Here is a 26,518-nt window from a genome sequence, read left to right on the forward strand (position 1 = left end):
TTTAACAAACAATATTTTTTATTTTTTAAACATACAATGTTACACAATAATAAAAGTAGACTTGTAGGAGATATGCGTTCAGGAAGATAGTCCCTTTTAAAAAGGATTCAAGTAAATATTAGTAGTATATTGAAACAGTTAATTGATAAACAATTATTTGAACTATAACTCATGCATATTGTAACACATCAATCATGTAATAAAACAAGAACAACAATAACTAATCAATTTAAGAGTCGATTATTACAACAACAAAAAACACATTCGTGAAGGTTCATGCAAAAGTAACTAATAAATACATATTCAACTCATATAGTCTTACTATGTAAGAGACTAAAACAAAATCGTTTCTATCGCGGATGAAACGTGACCAGAAGCGGAGTCTTGCTAAACATGACCACCCTTAGCTCGTACTCTAAGTCTGACATTTTAGTGTGTGACGTCACTCGCATCCGTCTCAGGATATGGACCAGGGCTGTCTTCAGGATCAACATCGCGTATGCCTTGCCTGAGAACACAATTTGGAGATTAATGTATATTTAGATGAAATACACTTCAAAGATTATGTTTTAGAATTTTTGGGAGATATTAATATATCTTCAATAAATAAATATTTCAGATGTTACATTTTCCATGTCTTTTAGTTTATTCACTATCTTATATAAGATTGTATTAGATTCAAAGGATATAAAGGACTCTTAGTTCCCGACGCATGTACGTTTATGGCGCACTCCAAATTCCACTAATAGGGTCTCGAGATCCAAACGTGTCTGTCCAATGCCGACATGGAATTTATCACCTGGGTGTGAGGTTAGATACCACCTAGGCTTGTTATCTTTAACCTCGAGTTTCTCAAAATACAAAATAACGTGTTTATTTATTTATTCATCAACAGCATACGCCATTTTACATTATTACAGAAAACAAACAAAGATGGTCAACAGAGTATATCAAGAATTATAAATACTGTTAATTAATAGATATTTAACGAATTAATGAGTGACTAACAATAATATAATAAAGTCCACGAAAAGAAAACAAACAGTAACTACAATACTTGTTATGCAAGCAAATAACAAGAAACTAAATACACAAAATTTGACTAAGTAACACTTAACAATATAAAAAAATCAAGCAAAGAACGTAAGTATTAACAAAACAAATAAAAATTTATAAAAATAACAATATAAATCATTAATTACATATACAATGAAACAAATATAACTAAGAATAAATGTGTATGAATAATGACAACGTAAACAAATCAACAAAATAAATGGTCAAGGTAACAAACAAATACTGTAGAATAAATTATAACAGTCACGAATTGAATAATGAGACATCAAAGAACAGGCTGATTGTTTAGAAATGTCCTGCAGCTGATTACGTACATAGCCCTAGAATCTTCAGTAGTGAGTCCTAAGTTGTGTAAGTGTCTCCTGATATGAGTCCAGTAGTAAGGAAAATAACCCGTATCAAAAGTCCTGTGTTTAGCTTCATCAGCCAGTTTATTAATTTGATGTTATTGACTCTAACGAGTTTCTTACCAAATTATTACCCAAAGAAACTATGCCACCGATGACATTACTTATCGTTGAACCATTTCCAAATATATTGGTAACCAGATGACTTATTTATACCACAAGATAATTCAGGCCCAAGAAGGCACTTTTTGAGAGGTTTCTCACCAAGTAGTTAACGGGTTCATTGCTTCCTAATATGACAATTTCCAGGAAGCCCGCTGAGATGTACTTCGTAATTCATTACGACTAGCTAGAACGGAATAAGTCTGAAGGATTTCCATGCCTGCTTTGAGGGTCGTAAGAGAGGCTTGTCCATCACATAGTAACACTGTCCTTTGATTATTGTATATTAATGAATGAAAAAATAGTGTAGGTAGATTTCAAATTTTTAATCAACCTCAAAAAGAAGTAGATTATCAAAATCTATCTGTTTATATATTAATTTTTTATGTATGTCCACAGATCTTTACAAAAAATATCCAATCGAATTTTGCTGCTTCAGCATAGTTCTTCATAAATATTTAAGGTTTGGAAAAGTATACTACCAGGAAATTGGTTTGAAGGTGTTCATGAAAAGGACGTTTTCGTGTTTGGCTTCAAAAAGACGTTCATATTTGAAGATAAATAAAAAGACCGTCCTTGAGCAATAGAGCAGAACTGAGTTCTGAGATTCTAATTTTCAAATTCACTAAATTTCCTCAGAATTACTGTGACACTTTTCCTAATCTATATCAGTGTTTAAGAAAACTATTGAAAACTATTTTGTAGGAGTCCTTTGAAACATGAAACATGGAGAAACAAGACGAAATAAGTTACTGAAATGCAGTTTATAATTATGATTCTAACTTTAATAGGAGGTACAGTATGTTCCTTGTTCTCGGTTATGAAACATTACCCCGTATATTTAGAAGGAATGCAGAAAGAAAAAAATGTCTATTTGATGCGTAGCCTTTTTTTTACAATACGCGTGTTTCTTGAATTTGGCAGAGCATTAGGACATTTAGTGGTATGGGTTTTGAGTTACTTTCGGATTATTATATAAAATTATATTTTATTTGTTTAATATCTTGATTTAATTTAAATTTGTTGAAGCCAGTTTATTAAGATTTAAGAAATTATATTATTTTTATACTTTGTCTTGCAATGTTATATTACCATGAATGTTAATAATTTCTTACTAAATAAATGTTAATGAAAGTACGCAATATTAACCAATTCGGTATTAATTTTAGTTTAAAAATTGGAAATAAAACGTAAATATTACGAGGATTAGGGGTACTCTTATATTTCCCTGCCAACAAAAGAATATTTGCAAGCTTATGGCTATCAAAATTCAATCACTTTGTTATATGATGTTACTCACCTATGCAGTTGCGGGGGCCAGCGCTGAACGGGACGAAAGAGTAGTTGTGTCGCAGTCTTTTCTGTTCCGGAGAGAACCGTTCAGGCTGAAACTGTTCAGGATTTGGGAACCGTTCTTTGTTCCAACCCATAGCGTGGAGCATCAGCCCCACCCGACTACCGGCTGGTAGAGTACAGCTGGCTAGAATCAAACAGTGTTTACGTAGTTGCGCTAACAAAGTAGCAGGTGTGCTTATGCTAGGTTATTGCATTCTACATTACTGAGAAAGTCAACCATGATGCTATAAGCAATAAGATACTTTTATGAATGAAAATGCACTCTTTACTTTTTATTTATTTGTAGCCGGATGTGGTGTGATAGTACTTCGTAACGTTCATTATACTTATATACCTTAGTAAATCTAAACCCACTAAATAGCATATACATGACAAACCGCAAAACACTCAAAATGAGTTTTTAAACCAAATGTTGCAATTTAATTAATAAAACAGTATTTGCAGATTAATATTTAAAGCATAACAAACTACGTTTTTGTACAATTATAACAAAGCAGTTTTATGTGCATGTCACAACAGAATTAACCATCACATTAAAAGTAATTATTATAAAATTTTTAGCCTAACCTAAATGGTTTTTGGCAAATATTTTATACAACGAAGGAGGTAACCTTATCAAATCTGTAATAACAGTTTCCGATCAGATGACACCTCAGACGCGCCTTGGCATCTTTATTATTAGGTTATTTCGTAAAATATTTGGCCATTGAGGTAAATATTTTTGGGCCGTAGAAATATAGTAATTGTTTAAACAAACAAGACCTGAATTTTCATGTCCTGAACTCTGATTTGCTTTTGGGAATTGTAGTTATGTTTTACGATAGGAAACTTATTCAGGCACCGGAAGGCAAATATAAAAATGTATGTGATAATGAGTAGTGACGGAAACGTCAAGACACCATCCGCGCACGTTAGATGCGCAGTGAAGTGAATATTATAAAGTGAAGGAAACAAAAGCGCATGTTAACTTCATACTCTACTTTGTACGGCTACCCTCTAAAAATCAAAGAGAACTGTGTCGTTGGTTAAAATACTAAAAAAAAAAATACTTTTCAGAATAAACAGATTTGGTCATTTGTCAACTATATCTAATAAATGAGATAAACTATTTTTAAAATCTAATATTAAAAATAATAGAACTCTTAATATAAGCATGCTTCTATGATAGGCTACCAGGCTGCAAACAAATAAGAAAGGACTTACTCATTTTGGTGAACAGATCATCGACTTACCTAACTTAGTATCACTCGCAGCATGTCTCATGGTCATAACAATGCTACCGTGTAGCCTAATGTTTTCTATAATGACCTGGTCCAGGTACGTCATTGCGTTAGTGTCGGCATAGGTGACGTCACGCTCGAGGTCTCCCATTACTTCCTGGATCTCCGTGAATATCTTTTCCTAAACATGAGCGCTAGAATGTAATTAGTACACTGTGGCTGTGATGGCACGATGCAGTTCCCCAACTACATTCTCCATAAATATTTCGTTCTAAACATGAGAGCTAGAATGTAATCAGATACATTGCGGCTGTGATGACACGGTGCTGTTTTCTAATTATTTCTCGGATCTTCATGAATATATTTTCCCACACATGAGCGGTAGAATGAAATTAGTTACACTGTGGCTGTGATGGCACGGTGCAGTTCCCCAACTACATTCTGGTTCTCCATGAATATCTCGTTCTATAAATGAGATCTAAAATATGATTAGATATAATTCGGCGTCAACGTCATTGTGCAGTTCCCCAACTACATTCTAGAATATAATTAGATATACTTCGGCGGTACCATCAGGTTGCAGTTTCCAAACTGCATTCTGGTTCTCCATGAATATCTCGTTCTATAAATGAGATCTAAAATATGATTAGATATAATTCGGCGTCAACGTCATTGTGCAGTTCCCCAACTACATTCTAGAATATAATTAGATATACTTCGGCGGTACCATCAGGTTGCAGTTCCCCAACTACATTCTGGTTCTCCATGAATATCTCGTTCTATAAATGAGATCTAAAATATGATTAGATATAATTCGGCGTCAACGTCATTGTGCAGTTCCCCAACTACATTCTAGAATATAATTAGATATACTTCGGCGGTACCATCAGGTTGCAGTTTCCAAACTGCATTCTGGTTCTCCATGATTATCTCGTTCTAAACATGAGAGCTAGAGTGTAATTATATGTTATTCGGTGGCTTAAGTCACGATGCAGTTCCCTGACAACATTTTGGTTCTCCATGAATATCTGTTTTTAAACATAAGAGTTGAAATATAATTAGATATACTTCGGAGGTGACATCACGTTGCCACATCCGAATTACATTCTCGTTCTCCATGATTATTTCGTTCTATACATGAGAGCTAGAATGTAAATATAGATAATTTGGTGGTGACGTTAGGGCTGAGTTCTCCAGCTACGTTATGGATCTTCATGAATATCTCGTTCTAAACACGATATCTAAAATTTAATTAGATATACTTCAGTGATAGTCACGGTGCAGTTATATACTATACTATAATACACTAACGTAGTAGTTATTTTATTTCATGTATATAACTTGATTATTTTAAAGTGATATCTAGCAAATATTTCATTACTCATTTTAACCCTCTTCAGATAAATCGATTGTATTAACGTACACAAAGCATCTTTAGCAGAGCTATTTACATCGTTGAGGGTTTTAATAGAGTTAAAGTCTATCACTTCATAAATAAGTGGACATTTTTCAAATTAGGTACTGTATGACTTTAGTACATAATTTATTTTAAAATAAAGAAAATTGAACATTTTAAATGAATAAATGTCATAAGAAATATTCTAATACTTATAAATGTTCTATAGTCCTGAGGTAGAAATGTATTGACAGGATTAAAATTCGTTATGTAATTTTTACAACAAGGATTCGAGTTCAGGTCGGGAACGATGTTTGGTAAAATTAGTTGACTTCCACGACGTGACATTAGACTTAGCTGTTCTCCTATATTATACCTTTGGCCCGTCAACAGTTGATATGAGCGAGAGAACCTTGCCTTAAAGGTCGGGTGCTGGAACAATCAGAAGGCTTGGATAGTAAGTAATAAAAAGGGGAATTAGATGGTAGTTTTTTCGTATCTGTAATATGATTGACTCGGCCATACAGTGTGTTGAAATGAGTAAAGATTATGTGCATTAGTAGAAAGAAGAAAGACCTTTGACGCCTTAGGCGTTGGAGCATCTTTAATTGAATTGGGCAGTCTGGTGAGGAAAATCACACCCACTTGCGGGGGTAGGCGTTTATAAACCACAGTTCTGTGTCTCCCAGTTTGATAGTTTGCTCTGCTACATGTCCCATACATGTGTATGTCTTGGAATATGGTTTAAGCAAATTGACTCATACAAAACTAAGTTGTCTCCAAAATAATTTGAGGCACGGCAGAGTCAACAGCTGCAATTTTTTGAAAGCTTGCCGGCACGACTCTCTAAATTTGATTTTTATTTCTCATTTTAAGAGATCAAATTTAAAATATCATGATTTTCTTTACTTGAGTAAAATATTCTCAAATCTGTGGATTATTCTAAATTTGTTATTACATAATATACATATTATATAATTTAAATATATATTATACATAGTTGTATATTTGTGAATCTGATAATAATGTGTGGTAAACGCTGTACATTACCTGGACTTCCGGGTGGTGTCCTAGTGTGAAAAGTGTAAGAGCCAGAGCTGAAACAACTGTGTCAGATGCCTAAAACAGAAAAAACATTTCCTGATCATTTCAAAAACGACTAAACTATTTTATGTGTTCACGCTTAATCAATAAGAGTGTTGTAGATCTTAACATGTAATACATTCAAGAGGCAAATTAGCATTTTAATAGTTGAATAGCTTAGCGAAACTTTGTAATATAACATTCACACATGTGATTCTGACAAAAATACAACTTTGTTGTTCTGTCAGTAACTTAATCATTTTTTGTGCCAATATGATTTATGAATGATTAAGAAATACATTATTATAATATGGTGTTTCTTATTAATTCATATAATATAAAACAAACGGAATGGCGTTTGGCTTCAGAAAACGGAATGAGCAAACATTTTAGGCCCTCATTTATGGATTCTAAGTCATCGCCTAGAAGTAAAAATAATAGTATAAAAGTTAGATTTTTCATATTTAAATTCATAAAATTTCATTTTATAACGGTTTGAATAAGGCCTATACAATTTCTGGCAGTCTGGCACTACTCAGTAGTATATGGAAGCTAGTACTTACTAAGTGCCTCATTATGAGGCCTGCCAAACCCTTATTTTCCAGCAACCAGCGCTTCTCAATTTCACATAGTTCAAATCTTTCCTGCCGAAAGATAAACTCATCTATAAAGTACTTTGAGAGAGAGGTCACTTGGCTGAGTAACAGTTTGCAAATGTTTGAGATCAAGCTTTAAGTCACCTGTTACTGTAGTGTACTGAGATGTTAAGAATCTTGCTGGTTTAGATGCTATCATGCCGGTGTTTACGTTGCAGCAACTGGAAGTGGACGGCCACACACAAGACACACACAACAGACACATGACACATGACACAAATGACACATGATTAGACGTCATGACAAGTAACCCGATCCCAGTTATCTCACTCTAGTGGTTGCTTATATAAGTATATTCACGTGGTGAGAATGGCTGCGTCTTAAATGACACTCCTATTAAATGTTATTTAGAGCCTGAGCTTAGCTCTGAGTATTTTTAAGTACGTGGTCTTAAAGAAATGGGTTTACTTCCAGTTAAATTCTACAGGCATCGATGAAATATCATCCAAAACAATGAAGACTTGTGCAGATCAAATTTTTATACCTCTTGTAACCATTTTCAATAAATCATTCAAAGAGGGAATTTTTGCATCCAGCATGAAAATATCAAAAGTCATGCTAAAAAAAAAAAAAACTAAAATCTGAAGAGAGTACAAATGTGGAAAACTATAGGCCTTAGACTATTTTTCTCTTGTATTTAAGTGCAAAACATTGTTGTGAGAAAATTTTTCCTTAACTGCCCTTAAATAACTATGGTTAATAACAGATGATCTAGGTTTTTCGCTTGGCACTTAAATGCCTTAATTTCCCATTTTCCTGATATATTACAGATGATTGCATTATTTAGGCTATTGTTTTCTAATTCAAGAACTAGAAAACGATTGGTATATCTTATTGTTTTTTCATTACTATGTCGAGAACAACTGAACTCTTAGAACCAACTCACACTAAACCCAATCTTGGCTAAAATGTTTTTACAGGAAATGCATTTGTGCCCTAGGGTGAGCTTATATGAACTACTAACTTACTAGCTATGTCAGCAAACATTAAGTTTCAGAGCGGACCAGTATCTTGCTTAAGATTATCCTATTACTATTACCAACTCATAAGAATACATAACTTTCATTAAAAAACCTCAGTTTTCTAAATAATTTTTTATATAATCAGCTTTACCATTTGAGTTAGGGAGGAACCCATAAAATTACTCTTACGATTCATACTCAACATTGCTGCTAAAAAACTGAAAATAAAATAAAAATTAGTGTCATCGTCCCGTCTACTATTAAGAGAGGATTTCCCTCCGTTTTTTAAATTGGGGAATTTAGATTTGTTAATAGGTCGGCCAATTCTATTTCTTGTTTATTCCTAGCTTCTATGTCTAAGCTAATGTTAGCAATAATTTTATCTTTAGCATTACAATTAGACTACAAAGACAAAATTCATGCGTTATATTTTTCCAACTCGTTGTTAAAGTCGACTAAACTAGAGGATATGATTTTATTATTCAGAGAAATATATTTATCTTCACGAATGAGGTCCAGCTCATTAAATGAAGCATCGAAATCACGTTATCATGGCTATTTCTCCCATTCAAGACGGGGCTCATGAGTTAGAATGAAGGTCCTTAACTAAACCATAATATTGAGGCTAGTATTTAAAATTTATTGATTTCCATTATTTGTTTATTGTAACAAATCCAATATCTTTTTCGATTTGTATATGATCTTTAAAAATGTGATATGCATTTTAGTTAAGCAATTGATTAAATATGTATTTTTAATTCATACAAATCTTTTATATTACTTCTTAAGTTTTCATATTGTTCAAAATATTTTCATATACTTATAGCTAATATTTATCATAAGGTAGATTTCGAATCAATGCGCCATCACATTATGTAAATTTTTTGAGTCCCAAGGAGGTGTTAGCGGGCTCTTTTAGCATTAATGAAGGATGCGATAATGATTAGGCTTGTTAGATTTAACATATTTCCCAGACTCAACCAATAAAATCGGATGATAGATAAATAAAATATTTTAATTGAAGTACATAGACTGTATTTTATGGGGTTTAAAGTGATATTCATGCTTACATTAAAATTATACTAAAACAGGTTGGGAGATGGAAATACCTTCCAGTGGCTATCACTTAATTAAGGAATGTTTAGTATAATTATTATATGCCCTAGCGTCCCGATTATTTAACAGGAAATCGCGTATAAAACGATTTGATCTTAATAATTTTTTTTATTCCTAATTAAGTTAAATCGCTTATATTTCATTTAACTCACTTAGTTAAATATTAAATTAATTTTATCCTACGTCAGAGATTAACGTATTAATTAATAACCACAATTAAGATGTGCAATCCTTATTATTTCATTAAATTTAATGAAGACAAGTGTCAGTGATCTGTAAACTAACATTTTTATGCCATTAAAAATAAATGATTAAACTTATATTAAAACAATTTTCAAATTATAAAATTCAAGAAATTGAACTGCATTTGTGCCTCTTTAAATGTTTGCCTCATAAATATAGTTTTTTAAGTAATGCGTGATTTATGAACTTAACAAAATTTTATTTGTTATTTTATAAACATTTATAAAGAATATTTTAACAAACAACTTTTGATTTTAGAGCCAGCATTAACGTTTGCTGATCTAAATCTACAAACTTCTAGATTAGTTTGAGATTTTCTTTATAAGAGCAAGAAAATTTTTAAAATTCTTACACTTATTTAACTGGTTTATAAGAAATACATGTAATTTTCTGCTAATGGAATGTACGATAAAACATTATAATGTTTTACGAAAAATTCATTATTAAAATCTATTTAAACTATAATACTAACTGACCAATCATATTTTAATAATAACTAAAGGTCTATAATGAAATATAAACATTTATCTGTGCGTTATTTTATAGTTAGAATCATTATTGAATAGATTTCCTGCAAAATATATTTAGTTTATTGAATCACAGTTCTTAGTGTATATACTTACAATTATTGTCATGCTAATAAGTTCATCCCTCCAATCATGGTCCCCTGATACTACTGGCAGATTTTCAAACATTACATCCAGCAAGTTTATGCCTGACAAGCCTGAAAATTAAACATAAATATATGACTAAATTTGTATTATGTTTATATTCAAGTGTTATATAGTTACTTTGTTTTAACATTGAATGATTCCTTTTTATTACTAAGAGAATGTATAAAACTTTAATAGTAGCAAACGTCCTAAAAAAATACTTCCTGATGATGAGGTAGATTATGATGTCTTTATAGTATTTTTGTGGCATTTCTTTAGTTCACGAGGAAACCATACGTACTAGTTCCCTCCGTCCATCTAACTGAAATTAAATTGCATTAGACCATAGGTCACTACACAAACTCTACCTAAATACGTATGCTTAATAAATAAATTGATATTATTTAGTTTATGGATCTTAAGGAACGAATTACGTACAAACAAAATTGACATATTTATTGAAGTACGTGTAATAAAATTAATGTATTGTGCACGTATAAAACATTTTTGTAATTAAGCATCTTAATATTGTAACGTTTAATTTTTTTTAATATGTCTGTGATTTACCATTATAAACATTTGAGTCCAGAATTTTTGGAATTTAGTTGATTAGAATAATATTATAGAGCTTATCCTTCGCAAATTTTATTGAAATATGAAGCTGAAACTGAAAAATCTAAAGACAAAAATCCTAAATATGATAAAGTTTATAAATAATTGTTAACACTTTATTAAAATCATTATAAATACCTTAATTTTGCAATACTTTTAACAAATTTTACTAAATGCTTTTGAAATTATTTCTAAATGATTGGTGGATTATCAAGATTATTCGGGCAATATTGAGATAGCAGGGTTTAATGGTTTTTATCCAAGCAACATTTTAACGATCCAAATAAAGAAACATAGTTTAATATTGATTTTTGAAATATTTTGTAACGATAAAAATTTCAATTTTATACTTATGGAACAAAAGACGTCATATCTTGGAACAAATGATATTAGATTAATTTACAATTTCATACAGTTTTTATTTTCTGAAATTGAAATAAGAAAACACAATAAATGTATAGGAGGATTATAGCGAATTAAGTATAATTAAAGAAACCATTTCTTATTATAAAAGTGATGTTATTTCTTAAAATTCAAATGGGTTTGAAATAACTTTTAAATTTAGAAAATTTAAAGCGGTTGGCAATATATTTAATTTCAGATTAGAATTATTTGAAAATATAAATTGTACTATCTATAAAGTTGGGTTTTATAACAAATTAGTTTCATAACAGCTGAAGACGATAATGTGGTATTAAAAACAAAAACTGTATGTATTGAGTATAACATATTTCTGGAACAACTTATTAATTTGATATTATAAATATTTATAGAAATATTTTCAATACTAAATTTGTTAGGCAGATTAATCAATAACAAAATCCTACTAAATTAGATGTTTTTAATGTAAATATTATATGAAAGTGAAAGAGTGAAATTAAGTGGTTTTTATCATACAGATGAATTACAAAATTTCAACATTTCTGGAAATTTTTTCAGAATTATGAATAAGTTGTATAAATTTTTTAAGAAGCTTTACTGCAAAAATGTTGAAATTTATTACATATCCAAATAATTTATAGAAAATAGGCCAAAGTATGTCATCGATGAAACAAAAAGTTTGACAAATATTACTGGTTCAAAAACATTATTTATCAATATGAGTTTTCAAAATGTTGTTGCAAATGCGTTTTATTATGTTGTTGTTTCTGAGAAGTGTTTACCATATGATGTAATTAAGAATGGAAACTCAGTAATTTGTTAAAAAAATATTTATAAAACGTTCGTTGAATATTGTTGATATTTTGTGCACTGATAGAATTATTCATTCTTTATTTCAATAGAATATCTAAAAATATTGCGAAAAATATATATCAAGATCATCTTAATGGTTGGGTCGGAAGTGATGATTTAATGGTTTTTAATATTTACTGATCCTATGTACCAAATGTAATCGAAAAAGCTGTAATAGTTCATGAGATATACTAGTTTCAACTAATTAACAGATTTTGATCAAATTTGGTACACATATTGATCAAAATTGGTACACATATAGTAACTACCTAATTCTTTCGATTTAAATTATCCACGAGGGCGAAATCATTCCCGATGTTTTAATACTCATGTCGAAATAAAAAAATTATTGGAGAAACCTGAAACTTAAAACACAAACGAGTTCGACTGAAATTGTTATTAAATAACAAAAAATTAAAATCAACCCCAATCATCCCTTATTTTAACACTGATATTTTCTTATTTATGGTACTTTAGACTTAGAATTTAAACAGCAGCGGTTTATGTTCCTTTGAATAGTAATTTGAGTTGATTTTCGGTCTATCCCAAAAGTGTTCTAGAACCGCGATATTACTATCTACTGCTATATCAATATCGGTGAGTTGGCATCTATTATCATTTTCTATCGCTCTTTCTATCTCATGTTTAACGTGTCCTATCTCCGGATGTAGCTGTTTCTTTATTGCAATCTCTAAAACTATACATTTGTGGCCTCCGAGCCAGGTTCTTTGTCTCACTTTCCAAGCTAACCAGTATAAAAAGGGCAATGATATTTACCATATCTTCTTTGTGAAATTTACAGTTAGGGAATTGTGATAAAACCCTTCTAGCTAGAACCAAAGTTGCGGGACGGTATCTGTCTATTTCCATACGTGCAATTAGTAGAAACCTGGATCATATCATCAATAAAAAGGTACAATTATTCCTTCCAAATGAACAAAATAGTAACCATTTACTTACAATAATCATTTAACAATCTATAATAACAAGCAAATATGTACTCACGTTCGGTACTTGGACTTGTGTCTGGAATCCCTTCCTTGCGAACAGTTTCCTCTTCTTTACACATCTTTAAAAAGTTGATGTTTTATAATGCAAAAACTAATACATAAAAGTGCAAATAATTCTGAATATAAACATAGGAGTATTAGATAATCTACTCATGGCCTATGGATTATGTTATTTGAGACCAATAATTAGTTGTTAGGAAGTGAAAAAGAATGTTTTAGAAATGGTGAAAAGTATAAGCTGAAATGTATACCTTACTGAATTGTTTCACGTTACTGTCAGAAAGTAAAATGTGTATAGACGCCATAATTGACTATTGATAAATAACCATCCAACTGTATTTATATGTGATATATGTTGTATTTAATGTAAGTATAAAAATAAAGCATTTAAAGAATTCCATTAAAATACATAATGCATAGTTTGTTTAGGAACTAACTTAATGTAGCAATTGTCAAAAATAACGTGTATAAAAGTAAATTTATTTGGGCGGGATTTGGTGCTATAAAATGTTTTCTTCCCCGTATTCTATAATTCATCTTTTTAGCACATCCAGTACTTCAACATACCTGATTGACAAAGTGCATACACCTGTCCAAAATTTTGATAGATCCCTCCAGCTCCTTCCAATAGAGGAATTTAAACAGCCATTCAATATGTAACCAAACCTTGAAAACACGTAGGACGACTATCCTGCCCACACTAAGAACAGAAGGAAATATGCGTAATTTAGTTTAAGGATAACAAAGCACATTAAATAATTAATTTCCTGCGAAAAGTACATTTCTAATTGCTAAATACGAACTGTAATGTGTGCTTACCTATCAGTTATGGATTTTACATCCTTGAAATCATCAATAATAACTTTTCTTGAAAGGTTCGTCCCTGAAACAACGCAGGATACATTGTAATTTACTGTAGTGCAATGGTTCAGTTTGTGGTTTACAAATAGTGAATTGAAACAGGGGCAGACAATAAAGGCTGTGGCCGTCTTAGTACGAGGTCATAAAAGTTCACCGAAGATAGTAAAGAAGGCGAGTATTGAAGGACTTCACGGAACTAAAGCGAGAATGATGACATAAGTGAAGATACAGCAGGACAGACAGACGTACACAATTATTTATCCCAACTGTGAACCCACTGCACAAGAAAACTTACAGCTTAAGATTACATGCAAACATATACATCTAGAATATATATCATACGTGCAGGATAGTAATGTATTAAGATTTTAAGTAACCTATAGCAATAAATGTTTTTAAAAAGTGCTGCACATAAATCTAAATGTAGTGATAAATATAAGCTAACTACATTATATCAATAATACAATGCATTAATAAATAACTAACAACAATATATTTAAAATATATGTTTAAGCAATAAATATTAACTAGACGTTACGAATAATCTTATTGGAGATTAGGACAGATATAATGTATCTCTCTCTCACTTGAGCTCAGCGAGCAGAACATAAGCTATCTTTATCCTTATTGGAGATTAGGACAGATATAAGGTATCTCTCTCTTACTTGAGCTCAGTGAGCAGAACATAAGCTATCTTTATCCTTATTGGAGATTAGGACAGCTGATATAATGTATCTCTATCTCACTTGAGCTCAGTGAGCAGAATATAAGCTATCTTTATCCTTATTGGAGATTAAGACAGATATAATGTATCTCTATCTCACTTGAGCTCAGTGAGCAGAACATAAGCTATCTTTATCCTTATTGGAGATTAGGTCAGATATAATGTATCTCTATCTCACTTGAGCTCAGTGAGCAGAATATAAGCTATCTTTATCCTTATTGGAGATTAACACAGATATAATGTATCTCTATCTCACTTGAGCTCAGTGAGCAGAATATAAGCTATATTTATCGTTATTGGAGATTAGGACAGATATAATGTATCTCTATCTCACTTGAGCTCAGTGAGCAGAATATAAGCTATCTTTATCCTTATTGGAGATTAGGACAGATATAATGTATCTCTCTCACTTGAGCTCAGTGAGAAGAACATAAGCTATTTTTATCCTTATTGGAGATTAGGACAGATATAATGTACCTCTATCTCACTTGAGCTCAGTGAGCAGAATATAAGCTATCTTTATCCTTATTGGAGATTAGGACAGATATAATGTATCTCTCTCACTTGAGCTCAGTGAGAAGAACATAAGCTATTTTTATCCTTATTGGAGATTAACACAGATATAATGTATCTCTATCTCACTTGAGCTCAGTGAGAAGAACATAAGCTATTTTTATCCTTATTGGAGATTAGGACAGATATAATGTACCTCTATCTCACTTGAGCTCAGTGAGCAGAACATAAGCTATCTTTATCCTTATTGGAGGTTAGGACAGATATAATGTATCTCTCTCTTACTTGAGCTCAGTGAGCAGAATATAAGCTATCTTTATCCTTGACGTCGACAATGGTAGTGCGAGAGAGAATCGATGGGAATTATAGGTAAAAATTAAAACTGACCCAATCTAAAATGCCTCATAAATCGGATTTGCATGCGTCCAAGTGTTGCAACATGACCAGATAGGTATGAACTCTTTACACTGAAGAGTATTCCAGAATCGGTAGGATTATAACTTTGAGAACTTTGGGCTGAGTCGATAGAGAACGGAATTGTATAAACACTATGCATAGTAATCACATCAGAGTATTGGAAATGTTGTACACATAATCCACATGGTTCCAACGGTTACGTATAGATTCATTACCACTCAAAGGTCTGATTAAATTATAAAGCATGTTTTCGAACACAATTGTGAAGGGGGGGGGGAGATGAGGGAGGTGACTCTAAACAGAGTGGCACTATTGCTAAAAATTTAGTCCATTGCATTCTGCTTATATCAGGCACCAGTAGACTACAAGGTATCCTGTAGTGGTTTACAGTCCTTCAAACAAGTCACTTCGAAGAATACCTTAACTTCCTCCGAGAACATGAGACATTCATTATGGATAACATTGCAGAGGTCATTTACGAAGAGGTTGACGAAAGGTGTAGCTAAATGCGACCCTTTAAACCTCCTAGAATCTCCAAAATTGTGAACTGACAAATTCGACTATCATCTGCGTTATCGATTTAACTAGCAGGAATCTTTTATTCGAAAGAAAACTTCAACTAAGAGGAGCCTATGCACTAAGGAATTTATGGGGTCTTTCAATCAAAAGCTATAGTACAGATGGTCAGAGGGAGTGGAAAACAACACGAATCTAAGATCGTTTCAGGTCCTTAATAGTTTGTACGACTCTCTTCCGTGAGCACAATATTATGGGAGCCTCCGCTGTTCGTGGCAGTGTGTGAATTATAGGATAAAAACGAAGTTCAATTATCTCAATTATCAGCGATGAAGGGAAATTTGGACACGAAGTTGGTGTTTTGTGGTTAGAGTGAAAATTCTTTTAGCAACATTTAATTCATCTTGTAAGATGTAGTGCTGATAATTATACAAAATCAATTATATGAAGTTATTTATCAGGAGAAAATATAAATAATATTGAAACAAACGTAGACACAATTATTGGAGTCTAGAAAGCCAGTTGTGCTCGGACAAAGCCTTTTTTTATCAATTGTAGAAAATCAGTTATATTATTGTTTTTATCATAACTATTTGATGGCCAATACCAGTTCTGTTAAACGTTTATACACATTAAAACATCAGGTAATTTTAACGGCTAATGATGATCTATGCCATGAAGAATAATAAAAGTAAATGATACATAAATCAAATTATACATCGATGACTAAATTTTACACTGCTTTTACGGCCCTTATATAATTGATTCTAAATAGTATAAACAATACTCATTCACAAATGAATATAATTTCTTACAACACAATGTTTTTTCCAATGCTGGTTTTAATTATTTGTAGTTTTAATTTAATTTGCTACATATTCTCCACCTCAAAAACCAAACATACTTACTTATGCTAGCATCCAAGGCCATTTCAAAAATCTCATCAGTAGGATCTGCAGGTGGGGAGGAGCTGACCAAGAACCGCTCTGTTAACTTCCTACTCGCTTCATTGAAGACCGGAAGGAAGTGCTCTACATTAGAGGGATGCATCACGGGGTTCATCAGCTTCCTATACTTCTTCCACATCTGAACTGTAGCAAAAGTGTAATTTAATGGAAATATATTTTTTAGGCCTAAATTACATTACATTATACTGTGTATTAATAATTTTAAAGAGGCCTTAAATGTTTCAATCATAATAAAGCACATATTTCATTTTAAATTACACGATTTCTTAAAAATAAATCTTAATGGCCATTAAGGCTTTGATAGACTACTGTTATCCGCTTAAATCATAAATAATATCTCGATAGCTTTGTATTTAACGGCAAATAGGGACTAAGTTCAAACCATCAATGTCGGTTTTAAACTTGTGTTGTATTCAGATGAGAAAGATACTTTGACTAGATATAAGTCAAATTTCCTTAACAATAAAATGTGCTTACCTGGAGCCTGAAGAAGACTATTGCCCAAAAATATTTTGATCAGCGAGTAAACGTGATCTTTTTCCAACATACTGGAGCTGTTCAAAAGAATCTGAAAAGAAGTAATTCAGTTAATAGCTGTACGATTTTAATATCTGTCTATATTGTATAATAGAGAAAAAAACTGCCAAAAGGTGGTCAGAATCTGAGTTCACGTTATCTTAAATCTCACTACAACTCCGATTATGGCAGAATATTATGGTGTAGTTACAATTACTAGGAGAATCCAAGGGTTGGCAGACACAGAATAAGGCTGGCGACACAGATAAACTAATCCAAAAGGCTGGATCAGAATGGAAATCTTAGTTAAACTGGGAATACTCAGAATCTTAATATCTAGGCCTCTGTCACATGCAATTTCCATTACGCGGATTACAAACAAAATGTTCGTAGCATAACAATTGATGAACGCGGGGTGAGGGAATTTACATTCGAAATAGGTTTACACAGCTAATCGTTTCAAATTCAGGGTTAGAGTTAGAGAGGGGTAACCTGACGAAATCTATTGTAATGAATAAATTACTCTAACCTATCTTAGACGAACGAGATCACGTAAACTTAGAAGGCAAAATGGTTGTGTACAGTATTAAGTATAATTATACAAAGCGCTAGAATAATTGTCCGAATCGAAGATCAAACGAATAGACATGTAAGGGAATAGGTTAGTTAAACAAATATAACTAGAGAAAGACCTTACAGTATTAATGTGTTAATCGGAGAGAGCTGGATTGTAGAGGGTTAAATAGTGGTAAAATAGGTTTGTGAAGAGTCACTCAGTAAGTACTTTTTAATGTATTGACGTGTAATCCCTCATATGTGACAGCACAACACAGGTTTGGTACATGGAAATGCCTTGGGATGATCTTGAACAACAAAGTTTTCATTAAATATCACCGTATTGGTATGGCAGAGTAAACAGCACACAGTATTAAAGGAACCTAAGAGGGAGGGGCGAGGTATAAGAAGGGTATTAATAAAGGGTATTTAAGGGGGGTTTTTAAGAGGGATATTTACGAGGGGTATTTAAGGGGGAGGTATTAAGGGGGGCATTAAATTAAGGATGCCCTCTTGACAGCACATAACTCGAGAAAAGGCCCCTATTAAACGGGGCTTGGTGCACTAAAGTTTTAAGAACACGTGAGCATCAGCTGGAGCGAGATATACCAAAACCACGCACCTTGATTAAGGACCGGAATGGTCCATTATATGAGAACCTCTAGCGACGATGCTAATTGGTGTCGGCAGCAAGATACGCAACGCTATCCTCCAATACAGTCCGAGAGGAAATTAGGCTATCCCGTTCAAAACACCTTGGTATGTGACCAATTAGAGACAACAGAAGTGATTAGATGATCGTTGCAATCAGGTTCTTGTGCATACCAAGTAGAGTTGAGTAAAAATGTACCATTTTAAACAAAATTTGTAAATATTATATAAACGTCAAGCATTTTATCATTGTTAATATCCTTCAGCCTGTATAACATGTTATACATGATAATATTTATTCATGCAACAAATATATATAATTTTCAAAGGAAATATTATATTCCAACAGTGTGTTCAATGAGTTTTATTAGTTATATCAGTATTAGTTTAAAACCTGTAGGTTATATTTACTTAATAAGGAATAAAGATGGAATAATAAGGAATAATGCTTATCATTATAAAAAGAAATATATCTGTTAAATAGTATTTCAAAAAGTTTTGTACTTTAGACTTGTAATGTAGTATTAAATTTAATTTCCCTTGCCCATGATTATGCCTAAACTGCTTCGCAAAAACGCAAGAAGGACCATTTTTTGAAACTGTCTTCTCCAAATAGATAATAGGTAGAACCAAAGTAAAGCTGTAAGACAATATATATGCTGTAAATGTGAACTTATAGATTTTTTCATTCCACTTACGTTGTAGTTACCGTATAGCAATGATAAACAGTGACCTAAAAATCAATAAGTTATTTGTTTACTTTTAAATACTACAAGCAACATTATAAACATTAAACAACTTATTATCATTATTTTTAAGTCGTACTTACTTGGATATCCGCAGGGTCCACTACTACGAAAATAGGAATTGGTCCTATCCAAAAGCAGAACATGGTATCGAACTGTGTAGTGACTTTCAATAGATTTTTAGTCACATCTGGAATCAAATAAAAGGTATTATATACAGTAATCTTTAAACTCAAAAATACGAAGATATAAAAAACATTGTATTTTGAAGTTTTGTTTAAATGCTAATCAAAAACGTTATTCTTAATAATTATGCAACAGCAGTGAGCCAGTTGAGAGGGTGACCGTATGGTATGAGACATTGGACTGGTCCAAATTCCATTTAAAAGAGGTCCAAATGGTCTTAAAAGAGGACCTTTTCTTGTAAATACTTCTATCTCGTAATGCTGACTACAATTAAAAAGAAGAATTGCGCCTCCTTACAAGAAGTGAACATGATGTATCTGATTAATACCAGTCAGCACAAACAAATGTAAGCAAAGTACATGTTTGTTTGTAATATTTTATGGGGTTTAGTGTTTTATGATTCTCGTTTCCTCGATGTATGCTAATTAATTTGTAATAGCAAAGGCAATTCTATTGTCTACAGAGAGGTGAATACCTGTACATTGCTGGTATTCTCCTACCAAATGCATCTTTGAATATCAGTAAACTAATGTATCCGTTAGTAAAAGTCAATTATCAATCGACTTCAGATTAGTTATTTTGACCACAATTATGACGTACATAATTTCTTGATCTACAGCATGGTGAAAAAAGCAATCGTTCTAAAGGTTAGTACACTACAATTTAAATTAGTCGATGAAAAATCATTTCATGTTTTCTATAGATTTATATTTTCTTTTCCTTATAGGGCTATCCAAAAAGTAATAGACGTTTTTGAATGGTGCGGCAGTGGACGGGTCTACAGCCGCCATCTTGGTGCTAAAACACTGGTGTTCAGTACGCATCGAGCTGTAGTTGTGCGCTGCTATTGAAAATCCCGCCACTTGAGAATTAAGTTCAGTGATAGGGTTTTTGTTGGCAAAAAAACCATAAACCAATTGAAATCTATCGCCAACTTTGTGAAGTTTATGGAAATGGAATGAATGAAAATAATTGTGTACTGACTTCAAAACCTTTGCTGTAGGGAAGCTTGAATACGATAATTTTGTGCCAGGTTTTTTCCCAAAATCCTTACTAAAGATCACAAAAAAGACTTACTGCATCGTTAACTGGTGATGAAACATGGGTGAAGCATGTCAAGTGTAAAACGAAAATGCAGTCTATAGAATGGAGGCACACACGTTCTCCAAAAAACCAAGAAAATGTCTCCAAACTCTGTCAGAAAGAAAAATTACGGCAACTTTTTTGGGATGCTAAGGGTGTAATTCTGGTTGATGTACTTGAGCGAGGATCAACAAGCAACGCAGAGATGTGCTGTGAAGCTTTGCCTAGCGATGCAAAACAAGCGTAGGGAAAAATTAAGTTCAAATATTTCGTTTTTCCGCGAAAATGCACTCCACTATACAGCCAAGCGTATAAGACAAGTCTTGGATGACCTGCCTTATACGCTGTTCGCAACGCAGTGCTTCGATAGCTGAACTTCAAGCTGGAGTTAATCAGTGGTTCAGATTTTTACAAAGCTTGCTGGAAACGAAAAACTTGTCACGTTATGAAAAATATCTCAATTTGAACGGGGATTACATTGAAAATAGCCTGTGTGTAGCTTTTAAATGTATATAATAAAATGTTTATATTTAAATTGGATAAAATGTTTAGTTCAAAACGTCTGTTACTTTCTGGATAGCCCTCGTATCTGTTTTATTTGGCTAAGTTATTATATATATATATATATATATATATATATATATATATATATATATATATTATTATTATTATTATATATTATAATATCATATAAACGTTTGTGCCAGAATTTTTCGGCTTGTTCCTTATGAAATGACTTTGAATTCAACATTTTAAAATTTTCCTCGTTCTTCGAGACAGTATCGTCAATAGGACGGCATTTTCTTCTCAAATTAAAGTTTGGGTTACATTTGGACTTTCTAACCAAGTTTTCAATTTTTTTTGACATTAATTATATTTCATTTTTTCACGTTCACCCATATCTACTTCAAACATATGGCAGGAGTCTTCAGATGTGCCATAAACTATAGTATTTAATTTTATCAGCAAATAGCATCTGTAAATCTGCAGTTGAACACAGTAAATATATTTTGTGATGACTAAACCACTTAATGATTCTGATATTACAGCCTCCTATATCTAGTCTAGACATTCAGAAATCTCAAACCAAACGCTAATAGGATAAATTATAGTTGCCGTAGACTAGATAACTAGTAATAATCTTACCGGCGATGTTACCGACGAAGAGTAGTGCGTTGCCGAAGATGGGGAGGGTGGGAGGACACGGCAGCTTGGCAGCGGTGGCGAGAATATGTCTGTACTGCCATCTGAACTGTAAGTAAATCGTCAACAGGAGTAGACAGACAGCGTACAGAAGAATCAGGAGAACTGACATTGCCTTGACTGACCTGGCCCGTAACTGCTAAGAAATCTGAACAAAGGAATTTTAATTAACACAGCTCTGACAGAAACATTCTCGTATGCTATTCAGTCCGCTTCATCCAGGCTTTTAAAGCTCGCTAATCACCATTCCGTGATGCAAGGACACTGCACCGTAGGCCTACGTGTCTCCATCCTCTTGTGTCTTAACTTGTTTAAATTTTCTTTAGTAATATGCACTTATATAACAATGAAATTCAATTGAATTATCTGCTATCTGCAACATGTGCATAATAATGAGGTGGTTTTATTACTTGGAATAAATGAAGGGTATTATGGAATATTCTCACGATCGCCAAATGAGAAGCAGATATGCAATGAATGCAGATCTCCTATAAACTTGTTCGCAAAACCTCATTATGGTTGAGACCGTATCGCTGGACTAATCTTGCCTTGACTAACAATAAAGTCATCTGCTAAAAATAATTATCATTCATTATTAAACTCGGTGTTAAATTTTAAATAATATTAACTATATTTGAGCTTTTGCTGAATAAAATTATGTTTTTATACTTAATCGATTGATCATACAGTCAGTTTCCTAGACGTATGTTGGTACTGGAGGGTTTTCCTAAAATAATTAAGTTCTTTTTCTAAGTCGGTTGGTCTTTCACTAGAATTGCTGGACACAATAATTTAATTTCAAAAATAATTACTTGGAGATCCTACAATTCAAATTAGATTAATTTATGGAGACGTTTGATTTTCTATACTTTTCATGTTTCTGTATTAGAGTTGAGCAATACAAGCTAAATCTATATAACCTCATTAGTTCTACGAATCAATGCATTGTTAATGGTTAGCTATAGCTTTAGGTTTGCTCCATGTATGTTGGTACAGCTGTGACGTTCATTGATTCCGTCTTATTTGAATGTTGGCCTCGCCGAATACATAATCGTATTTTTAGTCACCTATATAACACAAATTAACCTTTCATATTAAAAATCCGGCTTCGATGCATGCAAGTAAAATGTTTACGGTATATGTCAACGTCATTAAGGCGTAAAAAATGTTTAGGAAAATCAAGAAAATTTGCTTGATTCCTAAAACAAGAAGGGATGATGTCATCAGGCTTGCCAAGGGGTGTCATAGTAGTGCTTGAAGTGCCAGTGAAAGAGAACCAAGTGACGGTTGCATACATAAAACAATCATTTAAGCGAGATGGCATGCCGTCGCTGGTGGTCTAGTTTCAGAAAAATGTGGTTAAGGACTTTTAGATCACCAAGTTGACAGACAAGACGGAAAACAAGAACACCACTGCAAGGGATATCGATCCAACGTACCCTTCTAACAAGGTCTACGGCGACGAGCATATCTATCGTGATAAAACTTTCTCTTGTCTAGTCTGAAGAAAACGTGTAAAGATACAAATAGGCCTTTTGCTGGGACAGATAATTTATTATGAGGAAGTAGACGGTGAGGGTACTCAATGGGTAAACTGTTTTTGTTTATATATTTTAGTATTATGTCATAAAAAGTTTTATAGTTCATTTTATTAATCCGCTTGAATCTTAATCATTTTAGTACGTAGTTTTTCTTAAATGAGTGCAAAAAACACATATAGTTATTATTTATAAACACATTTCTTAAAAATTTGCGCTGGTTAAGAATATAAAATTGATTTAACAAAAAAATATTATTTACCTAATCAAACTAAAAGTTGTAAATTATACAACTATCAATAATTTAATGGACGGTAGTGCAGAGTAATAAATAATGTCCTTAATAATGGTAATATTGTTATGGTCAAGAAAGTGAACTAAAAATATGTAAACGTCCAGTCAGACTTTGTTAATGTCAATTCTACCCAACACACACGACCATTGAGCATTCATCATATTAGATATTCTTTTTATGCAACCAACACCTGCAACACCGTATAAGAACGAAACATAAAAAGTCGCCGTGATATGTTACTTTTACCGCAGCTTTTACAAAACAATTACCGAATAAAACAGCTTAGAACCTTTTTTTATTATAGGTTAAATTTATTTAACACCTCGTTTGACAACTGTGGTGTTACCTTAATAATTAACTAACGTTACTTAATCAAAAATTGTCTAGGACAATAGACATATTTCATACCTAAGAGTTACTATGATAAGTACAGTAATTTAAATTAGAAATATACAATTACCGACTTATTTATCGATTCTAAAATGGCGTCTGATTTAGTATGTAGATGCTGGCAGTGTTTTAATTGAGGAGTGTGGCCTTGGAAATTTTCCACTGATATCTCACTGACCGCTGTCACTGTGGCGGGTTGAGGAACAGCCTAAAGCTTGCCACTGACCGTTACAGTAAATTTTTATTCAGGGGGCTGTCTTCTCGGCCTATCTTATCTTAGTTGGCTGAGCGTGAGCGAAGCCTATCACTCAATGGTAAGGAATCAATGGGCTTTTCTTCTGTTAGTCCGTCGATACGATATCTCAAAAACGAACTGGGCTATAGATTGGAAATGTTGGAAATAAAGTTTAATTTCTATATGAATGAGCAACACTGAGATTATTCATGTCACTCCATGGGATTTCGCTTAGTGTCAGCGAAAAATTTCAAATTTGGTTTATGGCTAACGAGAAAATAGCAGAATAAATAAAATTGAAAACAGTTGAGTATAATAAAATATTAGATTTTACCATGTGATATTCAATACATTTAGCGTATTCACACATTATAAAGAAAAAAAATGTAATGGAAAGACAATGTTAACATTTAGTCGCAAGATATTATTATTTTACGCGCACTCTTGCATTGTAATACATTCCTTACCTCACCGGAAATTTTGTTATAATTAAACTCCTTAACTGAAGGCACAATAAATGGGACAATTCATTACGAGGAACAAAATCATTGATAAAGAAATTACGTCATTTGATAAAGATACAATACATTCTCGGCTTTAATATAGAATAATTTGTTGGAGAAAATAATAATTCATATATCTAATAAAGAAGCCAAGATTCGCACACAGCTATGAAAAATTTACAAGTTATTATTACAAAAAAATAAACGAAATAGTTACGATCCAATTTATGTATTTTTAAAGTACCTTGGCTCTTTTATGATAGTCAAAGTACCAAAACTTATTTTACAAAACTAAAACCTGACACAAATTTGTTTTTTTGAATAGAGAATTCCTAAAGTCAATAAAATTACGTTTAGACAACCTCACGACTATAGTGGTTATAAATATTTTAATAATTTACCCAAATCTATAAAAGGTAGCAGAAACATAAAAAAATTTTTCTTTAAATTACATTTTTGGTTTATCCATAATAGCTGAAATCTGGTTTTAATACATTATTGATTTAGTCCCTAAAATAACGCTAACTGTTCAATTATTTCTCTAAGTTTTCATTCCACATCTTAAATCATAGTATTACTGTACTACTTCCTATAAAAAATAATTTAGTTTTTTAAACAAAAAGTGTACGTGTTATTATAATATTTTGTGCAATGTTTATATGTTTAAATCTTATGCATTTCATTTAATTCAATAGCAAAATAATGTTGAGATAAAATTATATTATTGTGTTTTAACATTGTTCCTTTTAGTTAGATTTTATAATGAATTTACATTGATCATAAGAGTAATAATACTGGTATACTGTTAGCATTTTTTTATATTTTTACCTGTAGTATAATTGTACAATGATAGAAATAATTCATTATTTAACTCCAATGTATTGAAATTGCCAATGCTTTGATGGGTATGAACCTGTAAACGTCAAATAGAGCATTACATTTCCCCATAGTTTGAATGTTTTTAGACGTTGAGGTGATGCGGGTAAAGTGAGTGTTTTATGTGATGCAGTATAACGACATACTTACCAAGCAAGTGTACACAACCACAAGACTACTTATTCAGTCAGACTACAAAATCTGCCGTTTTATTATTATTTTTACTAGCCTTATTAATGATATCATACAAAATAAAATATAATACGGAACTTTAATATTTCTTAAGACCTAAAATATCATATCTTTATGACGTTAATGATTTATGTGACTGCAGAAAAACGATGGACTACTATAGTTTACTCATAAATATAACTATTGTGATATTTGTAACTATGACATAGATACACATGTATTTAGATTTCTGCAAGTGAAAGTTTAAACGCATACAACTATCTGGCTATGCAGTTTTTTGTTACATTATAATTAATATACTAAAAAAGTGTACAATTAAATCCACAAGATCAGTACGCAAACAAAATTTAATACATATATATATATAAGTGAACAGATGTGTAATAAGAAGTACATACCGATGTATGTCAGCTCAATCCAGTAG

At 32.1% G+C, this 26,518-nt stretch overlaps 1 protein-coding gene across 2 annotated transcripts; it reads right to left on the bottom strand.

The window, feature by feature from the left end:
* On the bottom strand, positions 1–26,518 carry LOC124365984 (cytochrome P450 4c21-like). 2 transcript variants are annotated; one of them, XM_046822151.1, is made up of 13 exons: positions 26,493–26,518; positions 22,009–22,213; positions 19,677–19,783; positions 17,603–17,693; positions 17,066–17,248; positions 13,946–14,009; positions 13,694–13,826; positions 13,122–13,185; positions 10,242–10,342; positions 6,609–6,677; positions 4,175–4,343; positions 2,887–3,066; positions 1–508 (listed from the first exon to the last, which is right to left on the bottom strand). In XM_046822151.1, exons 2-13 carry the CDS (start codon positions 22,175–22,177, stop codon positions 351–353), a joined length of 1,488 nt encoding a protein of 495 aa, XP_046678107.1. In that variant the 5' UTR covers positions 22,178–22,213; positions 26,493–26,518; the 3' UTR covers positions 1–350. The 2 variants fall into 2 exon arrangements, with proteins under 2 accessions (XP_046678107.1, XP_046678108.1); XM_046822152.1 differs by having other exon boundaries at positions 22,009–22,114; positions 26,493–26,516.

This window comes from Homalodisca vitripennis, chromosome 7 (genome assembly GCF_021130785.1).
Source record: "Homalodisca vitripennis isolate AUS2020 chromosome 7, UT_GWSS_2.1, whole genome shotgun sequence".
Taxonomy (NCBI): Eukaryota; Metazoa; Arthropoda; class Insecta; order Hemiptera; family Cicadellidae; genus Homalodisca; species Homalodisca vitripennis.

Bases quoted from the DNA above. Each gene is read 5' to 3' on its own strand.
- LOC124365984 (XM_046822151.1), bottom strand. From the start codon at position 22,177: ATGTCAGTTCTCCTGATTCTTCTGTACGCTGTCTGTCTACTCCTGTTG. The intron at 19,784-22,008 runs GTAAGATTATTA...ATTTGATTCCAG, and splicing joins CTTCGTCGGTAACATCGCCG to ATGTGACTAAAAATCTATTG. The intron at 6,678-10,241 runs GTAAGTATATAC...TTTCTGTTTTAG, and splicing joins TTATTAGCATGACAATAATT to GCATCTGACACAGTTGTTTC.